We start from the raw sequence: 13,262 nt of genomic DNA, 5'->3' as shown, positions 1-13,262 counted from the left end.
ACAGAGTAAGTTAGAGGGAAGATCCACAGGATGCAGAGAAGATGGCTTTGTATACAGAAAGGCGCATTCCTCCACACCCTCGGTTCAGGCGTTCACTATATCAACTTGTTTATAAAAGAGTCAAAATTGGCTCCTGGTACGTATTGGAGACAAACTATGTTCAAATAGCTCTTTATTTAATGGGGAAAAGAAAAAAGGCAAAGAGTATTTTTTAATGTCGTACTGGTAATATTACATGGATACATTGTATAATAAAATATACTGTAGTCCTTTAGGAACAAACGGCACAATGTGCATAGGACTGAATTACAGATGCAACCAACCAACTGACATGAATGAAGCACTTTGTCATGTTATATTTGTAACATTATATCACTATGTCTTGCTGTTGAGATATTTCAATAAGTCAATAATTCATTCTTTGCTGTAAAATGTTTTAAGATTAAACATTACACTGTTTATAAAAACAGTTAATTTGCCAAGTGTTTGACTAAATAAGTAATAAAACTGACTCAGATCTATCGTAAATTCATTTCTCATCTCATACTTATCTATTCTTTCTAGGTTTCATCAAAACTTTTGCTAAAATGACAACAACAACCCTGATGTGGAATAATAATAATAATAATATGAACAACCAATATGATTAACAATATCTTTTATCTGCTATTAAATGAAGAGATTTAGCTATAAATGAGAAGAACTGGTTGAAAATGTGGTTTGCCTTTTTATGGTCAAAATGATAATAATGAAACACACTTTCAGGATTTCATCATGACATGTGGGAAGGGCCCCCACTCAAAAAGTGGCTAATCCATTCTATAAACATTTGTATCTCCTCAAGCCAAAAACACTTCATCTTCCTAATGTTCCATAATGAGAGGACATTTTGATCTTCTTGAGCCTCATACATTGTTTCATTATCTTATGATAACATTATGATGTAGAAGAGTTCGCAAACACTTATTTGGAAAGTCCAATGTTTATACTGAACTATCAGGTGGCAAAATAAATGTTCAACAAAGTGTCACTTGTGTATTTGCTGCCTCTCCACAGCATTTTGTTATCGTAATAGTGCAGTAGTTACAGCCAATAACCTTATTTTGTTAGTGTTTATGTCTACTGTATATTTATTTTGGACTATAAACAAATATTTTATGGGTATTTGGTTGACTAATACATAACGTGGGCGTCACTATCTTTCTTATTTTACATTGGGTAAATAAACTTAACCCTAAGCTAGGGGTGGGCGATATGACGATATTAGATCATTGAGGATTAGAATGTCTCCACAATCTGCCTTTCCAGACACATTGTTAGTATCGTGCTACATGCAGTGCACATTCTATCAGTTGCATTTCTATGTCTGAAAGACGCCTCCAAAGTTTTCCTCCCCTCCCCCTTTTCACTTGGCAAAGTGCGAGCACCATGGAGGATGACTACACACACACACACACACACACACACACACACACACACACACACACTTAACATAGCAGGCTGGCATCTTCGAACGAGTGAAATAATAATAATTAGCCGCCTTGCCTTCAAAGTAAAAAGAATCGTGATAAGATAGTGGATCGTGATCCTGCCTAAAAGAAAATTTATATATTTTTGCCATATCGCCCACCCCTACCCTAAGCCACACTAACAACCCATTTTAGATACTTCATATAAAAAAATGAAGTTTTACCATTTTTTTTACGAGTCCAATTTCTCAAAAGAAAAAGAAAAGAAAGTCATACTTCTTTGAAACCACAGAAGACTCGAATACCACTCATGAGAGAGACCCTCCCAAATGAATATAATTTAAATTGAACTATCTTGGCTTCATTAGCCAGAACAACATCTTACTACTATAATTGGAGAGCTGTCTGTTTGTCCGTCCGGAGTTGGTGCACGGTTGCTCCGATTGCCTTCAAAATTTGCCAAAACACTTTTCAGGGTTCTGGAATGAATCTGGTGCAAAAAACCATGAAAGAATACACCCATGGGGGCACTACAGCGATATTTTACGTTTTTAGGCCTTCACACTGATGATGTCACCGATGATGTCACTCGAGTGACATCACTGATGACATCACAATTGCTTGAGTGACATTACTTTATCAGCCTAATCTTATCTTTCTTATCATTGTTAATCTTGCACTGGTGGAGGTCAGCTTTCTTGTGTACAGCGCCCAGGGACCATCTTCAAACGTTGTCGTCACTGGTCAGATGACGATCTGCATGTTTTTATTGGGGGTCCATACCGAGGTTGTATGGAGGAACCCCAGGGGAGCACGGGGAGAACATGCAAACACACAGAAAGGCATCTTTGGCTGAAGACATGGGGGGCACACCCTCAGCATCCAAGGCGGGAATCGAACCCAGGACCTTCTAGCTGTGAGGCGACTGCGCTACCACTGCGCCACCGTGCGCGTAGGAATCTACAAGCAGGTCCTGACAAACAAGGTGAAAGGATCTTCCTGTCAAGAATTCCTCACCATGACAGAAATTATGAGCTTCCCTTCACCTTTGTCAGACGGCAGTTCCTAATAAGATTGGCTTTCTCATTTACCATCAACAAAGGTCAAGGGCAAGAGAATGACCAAGTTGGCATCTACCTCAGTAGTGTTTGCTCAAGGCCAGCTCTACACAGCCTTCTCCAGGGGAAAGAAAGCAAGGCAGCAGCATGAAAGTACTTATTGACGGTGATGAGGAGGGAAAAACAGACATCGTCTATAAGGAGCTGCTGTAATCCTGTACTCATACAAACATTTCTATAACTACGCCCATGGAGCATCATCTCCACAGTCTAGTAACTAGAATTAGAATTAGTTTTGACAGGAAAATACTGTTCAAAATTCTAAAATACAACATTATGGACAAGTTTGAATAATAAAATGTAAAATGTTAGACAAATTAAGACCTGGAGGTAATTTATGCCAAATGAAACAATGAAGCTGTATACTCTTACTTTTTATTTCCTTTTATACCTTTACATGTATAATTTACTTGTCACTTTAATACAATGGACTATTTGGCAGAGATCTCAGTCCAAAATGCAAACAATGCGATTTTTAAATCTTTTTGCAATACAACAACACTTCTAAAAGTCAATAAGGAATGAGTGACTGAGTACCTGTATGATGGTCTACACAGTATAATAGCCTATCTATGATACAGTATGATAGCATATTCATATTCAGTCATTCTTATCTGTCCTTTTTAGTCACATAGGGTTACATTAAACATGGGTGGAGTCTGTGTATTTACTGGTTAAATTGAAATTGGCATTGGTGTGACTACAGTTCCTCCATTTCCTACCGAACACTTCACTGGCCCTCTGCTTAAAGTGTTTCCCCACAATCACATATAGGAAAGGATTCAATGCACTGTTGCTATAGCCAAGGTAAGTCGCTAACTGAATGCCAATGTCCAACACATATGCCCATGTGCATCCAGAAATCACTTTGTAATAATCCAGGGTGTCCAGGAAGATCAGAATCTGGTAGGGCAGCCAGCAGAGAATGAATACAGCCAGGACAACAAGCACCAGGTAAGCCGCCTTCCTCTCCATGCTGCCTCTGCTGCTCTTTCTCATCTCCTGGCTGTTCTGGAGGACCTTGGTGATGTGGTAACTACAGAAGGATACAACAGGAACGGGGATGAGGAAGCCGATCACGCTGACGGTGAGGTTGTACCGCAGCCTCCAGCCGTCATGGGGGTAGGCAATGTAGCACGCGTCCACCCCCAGGTCCGGGAAGAACTGGACGGAGCGGAAGAGGAGGGCAGGGAGGCTGAGCAGGACCCCAACAATCCAGATACTCAGGCATATAAGGCAGGCCGCGCGTCTCTCCATCCTCCGGGACAGCGGTCTGGTGAGGGCCACATACCTGCAGAGATGGGATGTAAACTAAGTACAAATACTTTGATACTGTACTGTATTTTCAAGTATTTTTCTGACAACTTTTTACTTTTACTCCCTACATTTTTAACACAAATATGTGTACTTCCTACTCCTTACATTTTCAAAACAGGCTAGTTTCTTTAGTTTGAATGCAGGACAGACAAAAATGATGTAACGTTTTTGTCTTTCACGCATTATGTGCACCTTTTTTGTGGAAACACCATATCACACACAATTATTACGGTAATCAAAGTAGTCTATATACATCTAAATACATGTTTGGAGAGGATATTTTAAGATTAATAGTCTTCGAATTATATTAATATGATGCAAGTTTCTGTTAGTTTTGCACAGAAACAGCCAGTATAAACAACAACACTTTATTTGGTACTTTATGACATTTCAGAGCCTGTACTTTAGTTTTATTTTTACTTGAGTAAACAAGTTGAATCAGTACTTTTACAATTTTTTTATTACACACAACTGTACGTCTACTTAAAGAATGTGTGTATTTCCCATCTCTGGGTACCTGTCCACGCTCACCAGCGTGAGGAACAGCACGCTGCAGTAGTAATTCATCCCGATGACGATGTTGACCAGCTGGCACATGGGCTCCCCGAACCTCCAGTGGAACTTGTCGATGATGGTCGCCACCCAGAACGGCAGGCCGCAAACCATGAGGAGGTCGGCGGCCGCCAGGTTGCCCAGGTAGATGTCTGCCACGGAGCTGTGCCGCTTCTGGAGGCAGAACACGCAAAGCACAAAGGAGTTGCCCATCACACCCAGAAGGCAGATGATGGACATGTAGGCCGGCTGCATGGTGTAGACCCAGTCCCATGCGTCTGTGTGGTTGCAGACCTCCTCAGCTGGAGCAGCACTCTCCATGAGTCGCTTACTCGATGAGTCGATATCACAATGAGAACCCCTCGCACAGTTACAGTGATTTGAGAGGGGAGAGATGTGTGCGTGTGTGTGTGCGTGTGTGTGCATGTGTGTGTGTGTGTGTGTGTGTGTGTGTGCGTTCAGAACTGTGGAACAACACAAAACCTTTTAATTGTGTCAACACTGGTCAAAGTACGTACCTCTACTTTCATCATATCATTTGAGTTGAGAAAGGGGATAATGGATTTAATGGCGTGTGAAAGGAGAATGGAATGGGCAAATGTAGTTATCAGTGACCGTACACAGCCTGCACATGCTGTTATCTGACAGTGCAGTCATGGCAACAGATGGCTCCTCTCTGATGTAAAAACTCCAGGCTTACACATTTACACGTTTACAGGAATATGCGCACACACACACACACACAGCAGATCATGGTCACGTTTTGGGGCTTACATTCATTCCCTAAACCTAACCCTGGAGACTTAACCCACCCATAACCATAACCACTACTTGCCTAACCTTAACCTAAACCTAAAAATCAGCTTTTCCAAGTTGGGGTCACAGCTTTTGCCACCAATTGAACACGCGCTGTCCCCAATTAACTGGTCTTAATTCTGAAATTTGTCCCCGAAAGTAGCCTATGACAGACCGCGTGTGCACACACACACACACACACACACACACACACACACACACACACACACACACACGCGCACACAAATGACAATTAACTTTAAAATGCACTGCAAAGCAGATCAAACTCACTCCTTTGAATGCAAGAAGAGTGTTTATTTCAGATGTGAAAAACAGGGTGTAGAGGACAGCAGACTATATGTAGCAAGGCGTAATTTGTTGCTTTTTTGGCGTAGATTTGTACCCTTTGAGGTAACTTTCTTTGCCCAAATGTTTTTTGTTCCACAACAGTCTCTACACCCACATAACGATTGAGCCTTACTCATAACAAAGATTTCCTGTTTGGCACGACATGCCTTCATTTTGGGAACAATTATGGGTGTACCCTTGCCCACAGTCTGCAAAAAAATGCATAGTAAGAAAACTGTTGTCTCTACAGCCTACACAACGGAACAAGATGTGTGTCACCAGTGGAAACTCTATGACAGATCCTGTTTTTATCCGCGCAGACATTGAGTCACAAACAGCAGAAATCACTTAGGCAGGAGCTGTCTGGACTCTCTTCTGTTCTAGTTTTAGTTTTGGTGCTCAACTTAACATGCACTAGAACAATTCAGCAAGACATACAAAATGTGTGCTTTTTATTTGAAGGTCATGTTATGAGGTCATGTTATGAGGAAAACAACAAAAAATATTTTTCGTTACTATTTACATTTCCAGTTGTCAATAATTCAAGATGTAAAATATTATTGCTAAGTAAATTATATTTACAGAATACATTTTTTACAGAAAATAAGTATTTGCAAACCAGCCAGGCAGAGTTAACTTGCATTATATTTATGATAGTTATGCAGTATTCTTGGTTATAAGGGGGCGCTGCCATGTGGCATGCTTGGTAATTGTTATAAAAGTGTTTTGACTCTGTAGGGTAAAGCATTGTTCTCAGGTACCGTAACTTGTTATAAAAGAGTTTTGACTATAGGCCAGGGTAAAGCATTGTTCTCAGGTTAGTTGTTATAAAAGAGTTTTTACTGTACAGTGTTTTTAAAAAAAAAAATTTTTTTTTTTTTTTTTTGGTCAACATCTTATTGTGGCGGTCAAAATATTATTGTGGCGGCCCGCCACAAATTCCTTTATGTATGGGAAACACTGATATAGGGTAAAGCATTGTTCTCAGATTAGTTGTTATAAAAGAGTTTTTACTCTATATAGGGTAAAGCATTGTTCTCAAGTTAGTTGTTATAAAAGAGTTTTTACTCTATATAGGGTAAAGCATTGATCTCAAGTTAGTTGTTATAAAATAGTTTTTTTTACTCTATATAGGGTAAAGCATTGTTCTCAGGTTAGTTGTTCTAAAAGTGTTTTTTTACTCTATATAGGGTAAAGCATTGTTCGCAAGTTAGTTGTTATAAAAGAGTTTTGACTCTATGTAGGGTCAAGCATTGTTCTCAAGTTAGTTGTTATAAAAGAGTTTTTACTCTATATAGGGTAAAGCATTGTTCTCAGGTTAGTTGTTATAAAAGAGTTTTGACTCTATGTAGGGTCAAGCATTGTTCTCAAGTTAGTTGTTATAAAAGAGTTTTGACTCTATGTAGGGTCAAGCATTGTTCTCAGGTTAGTTGTTATAAAAGAGTTTTGACTCTATGTAGGGTCAAGCATTGTTCTCAGGTTAGTTGTTATAAAAGAGTTTTGACTCTATGTAGGGTCAAGCATTGTTCTCAGGTTAGTTGTTATAAAAGAGTTTTGACTCTATGTAGGGTCAAGCATTGTTCTCAGGTTAGTTGTTATTATAAAAGAGTTTTGACTCTATGTAGGGTTAAGCATTGTTCTCAGGTTAGTTGTTTTCTACTCTAAAGTTGGGCTATGCTAAGTCGTATGTGATTATTCATGCTGTGCTGATTGAGTTAGATTGTTGTACATCAGAGAGTACCACAGCTGTGTTATCTATTACAACGCCATGGTCTGGGAGAAATCAGTCAAGCCAGCAGTATCATTACAATTAATGTCAATTTTTCCATTGTTAATTAAAGCTAGTTTCATAGCAGAAGGGAGCCATATCAGTCTTTCCTGTCTCACAGTCATGTGTTTGCTGTGCACAAGTCAGTATTACTGACTTATAAACTGAGAAAGTGATTTGGTCCCCCTACTACAAATTACAGCTTCTCTAAATGTAATTTTCCATTATTATTTTTTTTTTTTAATACATACACACACATATACATTTACAACACTTAAGAGCAAGGGGTAAACTGTGAGCAGGTTGAAAAACATGTGTTGTATGGCATCTAACAGCCATTTAACATTAAATGGAGCACTTTATAATCCCCCTGCCCAGCTACCCCACACACAGACTAAAAGGGTTCCCATCTATCAGTAAATTTTCCAACAGCACCTTTTAGTGAGAACTAAATTTTTTCTAGTTTAAGGAAACTCATCATGTCCTCTAACCATGAAGCTGCTGATGGGGGACCAGGTGATTCCAAGATAGTAAGATTCTCCTTCATGCAAGGAGGGAGGAAAAGGCAATTATGTCTAGGTGTTTGGTGCGCAAATTTAAAATAATACCAGGAACGCCAAAAATAGCAATCAGGGGACACGGCTGCAGCTCGATTCCTAAGATGTCGGATAGGGTTTTAAAGAATATGTTCCAAAATTAACATAAATTGGGACAGAAATAGAACATGTGACTAAGGTTGGCAGGGGCATGGCGTTTAGCTTCTCTACTGTAAATGTAGACTTTAATTTAGCTCACATTTAAATAATTAAAATCTTCACAAAGTAAGAGTATTAGTGTCCAGCACAGTCATCTACTGTAAATGCATTGTTCATGTTGAGGTCTTAAGTGTAGAGGACAGTTGTGAGCGTGTGGACTCAGACAATCTTCTCCTGATTGCCAACTGCTCAAACAGTTCCCTGACTTTTTTCCGGAAGTTCTTCCCGACAATGACATAGAGGATGGGGTTGAGTACGCTGTTGAAGAAGGCTAGGTAGGTGAAGATCTGGTTGCAGATTTCCAGGGCATTGGTGAGGTCGCACCCTTTCAGGAGATCAGCTGTCAGGAACACTTCCAGGATGGTGACCAGGTGAAACGGCACCCAACAGATCAGGAAGGCCAGGAGGACCGCCAGCACCAGAAAAGTGGCCTTCCTCTCTGTGTTTTCGGCATTGAACCTCTCCACTGACTGCTTCCTGAGAGCCTGGATAATCTTGATGGTGCAGTAGGAAATGATGGAAACAGGGATGATGAAGCTGAGAAAGGTCAACATCCCATCACAGACCAGCCCAACGGTCTTTGATGGGTAGTGAAGGTAGCAAGCATTAACTTTGTACTCGGGGAAGTACTCTACAGCCCTGAAGATGAACGTGGGAGCACCCATAAGCAGGCCAAAGCCCCACACCAGCAGACAGGCCAGTTTGGCATACTTTGGCCTACGCATTCTCCCATGGGACATCGTGTGCACCAACGCCACGTAACGATCTATGCTAACCAGAACCAGGAAGTAGATGCTGCAGTATACGTTTATCTTGATGCCTAAGTTGACCACTCGGCACATGAATACACCAAAGGGCCAGTTGAAATTGTTGGCTACATTGACAGCCCAGAAGGGCAAGCAGGACACCAGGACAAGGTCAGCAGCTGCCAGGTTGCCTAAGTAGATCTCAGCCACTGTGCAGGCCTTCTTGTGGAGACAGAAAATCAACAGGACGAACACATTTCCCAGAATTCCAAGCACACTGATGGACAGAGTGTACACAGGTTGCATGGTCTCCAGCCAATCCCAGCCATATTCGTGAGGACACTCACTGCCATTGGTGTTGTTTTGGTCTCCATATGGAGCTGTGGTGGTGAAGTCGACGGGGAAGCTGTGGAGAGATATGAGAAGGCAAATTGAACAAAACATGAAAACTAAGAAGATTTAATTAGGGTTAATTTACTTCTTTAGAACTTTAGATTAACTAGATCAGATGGTTTCACAGTGGGAGGCGGGCCTCGCCAGGGGGGCTCCAAACAGTTTCAAGGGAGGCTCAGTGAATGCATGTGAAAACATTCCACTAGTTATTACATTAGTTATCAAAAGGACATCACATAGAATAGCCTAAATGTGTGTGACTCCCAGAGTCAGAAACAAATAAATGCCTTCAGACAGACGTTTTTAATTTATCCATTTGATGCAGTCTGAAGTCAAACAGCAATATCAGGCTATTTTGGCTCAATTATTGATATTATATGATATTATAATATTATAGTGTCTATGGAATCAAATGACAATCACGATCCCATAGGCATCTAGGAATTGAAAACCCCTGAACTAGATGAACATTGACATTTATGGTTAAGTTCAGTATATCTTCACATTATTTTGGAGCCACAACATTGATCAGATATGAAGCACTATATTCAGTATAAATGCTATTTAAAAAAAAACATGTACTGTATATCAACATATATTTTAATGTGAACATGGCACAACCAAAACCAGTTTCAAAGTGTTGGTTGGTTTTTAGCAGCGAGAGCGTTGGAAAATTCTGAACGGGGCAGCAGAGTCACAGAAATCTGAACACATGCTGATACCAGTTTTAATCGATAATGTCTCTGTTCAGCCACATGCCCAGATTTATCCATTTTATCTTTTACACAGCTTTCTTCATGAAAGTCTACACATTTTGCAAAACTTCTCTTCAGTAAATGAAAAGCATCAACAACTCACTCTTAAAGTTTAAAGAAAGATCATAAAAAAATATCACCAACATTTCCCAGCAGAGGAGTTGTGAAACAAAGCAGAGTAAAATACAAACTAAATCTAGCTCGTACATACAATAAGTTACCTTGTTGGCTCAAGAGTCATTGCGCCTGAGTGTAAGTCCAGATGAGAAGTGTCTAGATGCTCGTCTACAGTGTTCCAGTACCTTCTGCTACTCTCCTCTGACTGTGTCTGCCTCACTGTCTGGAAGGAGAACTGGAGTGATGTCACTCAAGAGCCCAGCATACTCTCTCTCTCTCTCTCTCTCTCCCTCTCTGTCGCTCCTCCTATGGCTCTCGCTCTGCTCCTTGACAGTGTAAAACGAGATGTACAGTACAGTTTATATTGTGTCTGACATAAATTATGGGATCCTCCTTCCAGTGTGTTCGCACCCATTTTTATTCTGACAAGGCTGAAAATGAGTGAGTGTACAGTGTAGACCAGAGGTTTTCAAAGTGGGAGGCGGGCCTCCCTAGGGAGGGGCTCGAAACAGTTTCAGGGGAGGCTCAGTGAATGGAAGTGAAAAAAATATTACATTGGTTATCAAAAGAAAATCACATACATTAGAATAGCCTAAATGTGTGTGATTTGTTCAGAGATGCAGTAGTTTGGGGGAATTTGACAGTTGTTTTCCCAGAGTCAGAAACAAATCAATGCCTTCAGACAGACATTTTTCATGCATCTGCTGCAGAACAACAAAAGTTGCTTTTCCAACTCTTGCTTTTCCAAAAGTTGTCTGGGGAAAGCCACAGTCTCACACTTTGAAAACCCCTGGTGTGGACAGTTGCCTGACCGGATCCAGGTTCAAAGTCCAGGTTTAAGAACATCATGCAACATCATGTTATGATGTTGCATTATTGTAACATATACATAAGCAGTTACGGACCATTAATCCACAATAAAAATAGCCTGTGTGACTAACATACAGAAATAAACAACAATTTTAAAATAACTCGAACCCGAGTAATGAGGTGTGCCTTCATACTACTCAAACCCCTTTTCATACAGGGGGGAAGAAGAGAGAAAAAAACACTATTACAGGTTAAACAAATGATGGTTGAATAGTTATGATGTATATTATCTAGCTTTCCCATCTTTTCAGGAACTTGTCCTGTTGCAGTCTAATTGAAAAAGTGATTCTCTCCATTTTATATATTTCATAAATGATATCAATCCAATCGTCCACTGTTGGTATGTCCGGTTTTAGCCACCTTCTAGTAATTGCTGCTCCTGCCAGCCACACTCAGAATCCTAAATAAATAACCATCTGGAAAAGAAGCATTTTCTGATGATAGGGCACCCAAATACATGGTTTCCAATTTAAATGGAATGTCGCTCTAGACATATTTTCATTGTACTTAGCTGTACAGTGACAAATACATTTACTAATAAAGTAGATGACAAAACAAGAAAAAATTATGTTTGGCAGTATTTTTTCTCTGGTATTGTCTGGATTTGCAAATGACCAATTGGAGACTCCATTATTGGTCTTTCAAGGTATACTGTACATACCACCACACTGTGTGGTACATGTATGTGTGGTCGATGCCATACAGTATTTCTTATAAAAAAGCTTGATTCTATTTTGGTCAAGTGACTCAAAACAACCAAATTAATGGGCTTACTTCATTGTTTTATGGGTATATTTAAAATAATTGAAACAGACATACCTTGACAGCAAGGCCAGATTAACAGGGCCCCTGGGCACTGAAGCTCGCAGGGACCCACCAGCACCCCCCTTCCCCCTCCCCTCCCCGAACATTACACTCGGACACAAAAGGGGGAAAACGTTAGGGTTGTACTACAACCCGGGTTTTACGAGTGAGAAGGAGAGCTCTCACTCTAGTGCCATATCCGCTGCGTACGCAGCACACTGGAAGACTGTTATTTTTGCTCCAAAAATGACCTTTAATATAAAATCGACCACCCACCATTAGGTGGCGTGGTGCTGGGGCTGATGCGGCCACCCACCTCACCCATGTGACTACGTCACGCCCGCTCAGCCCCAGGATAGCCACTCGTTCTTCCAGCCCGATGAGAATCGACGCAACCAACGACGCATCGACGCAGCAAGGCTGGGTAGTGAGAGCTCTCCTTCTCACTCGTAAAACCCGGGTTGTAGTACAACCCTAACGTTTTACTTCGTTTCGAACTCGAGCTCTCACTCTAGTGCCAAATTCAACCGCCCTTGCTGCCGGGAGCACCCCACAGAGCGACCCGAGAGGCATCGGTGAACCACGGCCGCATGACAAACGTTCATGCCCGACCGTATGACATTTTAGAGCGGCCACGATACGACTTTCTTGCCACTGACAGTACCGCATGCGCGAAACGCGAACCGGACATGTCGAGGCTGTAGTACCTAACAAACATGTGATGAGAGGACCATGAGGCCGCAGCGCACATGTCGTCCACCGAAACACCACGCAACAACGCGGAGGATGTCGCAACGCCTCGCGTAGAATGCGCCTTGATACCCTCCGGGGGTACCTTACCCATGGCAGAGTATGCCAAAGCAATCGCCTCCACTATCCAGTGTGATAAGCGATCCTTGGAAAGGGGCCCACCCTGGGCCTTCTGCCCAAAGCAGACCAACAACTGGTTTGTAGTGCGTAACGAACGCGTCCTGGCCACATAGGCCGAGAGCGCCCTTACGGGGCACAGCATGTGCAAGCGCCTCTCCTCGCCCGAACTGAACGGCGGGGGACAGAATACTGACAAGTCTATGACCATAGACCTAAAGCTGGCATTAATATTCTTAGGTTGATAAGCCGGGTTAGGTCGCAACGTAACCCTGCGCCCATCATCCCCAAAAACCATACAGGCCTGCTGCACCGAGAGGGCAATCAGGTCACCAACTCTCTTTCCTGACGACAAGGCCAGCAGCAGCGCGGTCTTCAAAGACAGAAATTTAAAATCGGCGGAGTCCAAGGGCTCAAACGGATGACCCATGAGCCTGTCCAGCACCATAACCAGGTCCCATTTGGGAAAGACGCACTGCGACGGCGGGCGCAGCCTACGCGCTCCTTTCATGAAGTGCAAGACCAAAGGGCACGCCCCCACGGGGCTCTCTTCAATTCCCATGTGGCAAGCAGAAATCGCGGCTACGT

General features: G+C 41.8%; 1 protein-coding gene across 1 annotated transcript; it reads right to left on the bottom strand.

The window, feature by feature from the left end:
* Positions 1 to 3,229: 3,229 nt before the first annotated feature.
* Positions 3,230 to 10,257, bottom strand: bdkrb2 (bradykinin receptor B2; the record flags this gene model as incomplete). Its single annotated transcript, XM_083634272.1, has 4 exons — positions 3,230 to 3,878; positions 4,422 to 4,783; positions 8,242 to 9,274; positions 10,238 to 10,257. The coding sequence occupies 4 exons, from the start codon at positions 10,255 to 10,257 to the stop codon at positions 3,230 to 3,232; spliced, it is 2,064 nt and encodes a 687-aa protein (XP_083490398.1).
* Positions 10,258 to 13,262: the final 3,005 nt, after the last annotated feature.

This window comes from Poromitra crassiceps (genome assembly GCF_964638095.1).
Source record: "Poromitra crassiceps genome assembly, chromosome: 3".
Classification (NCBI taxonomy): Eukaryota; Metazoa; Chordata; class Actinopteri; order Beryciformes; family Melamphaidae; genus Poromitra; species Poromitra crassiceps.
This window is presented reverse-complemented; position numbering and strand designations above follow the sequence as displayed.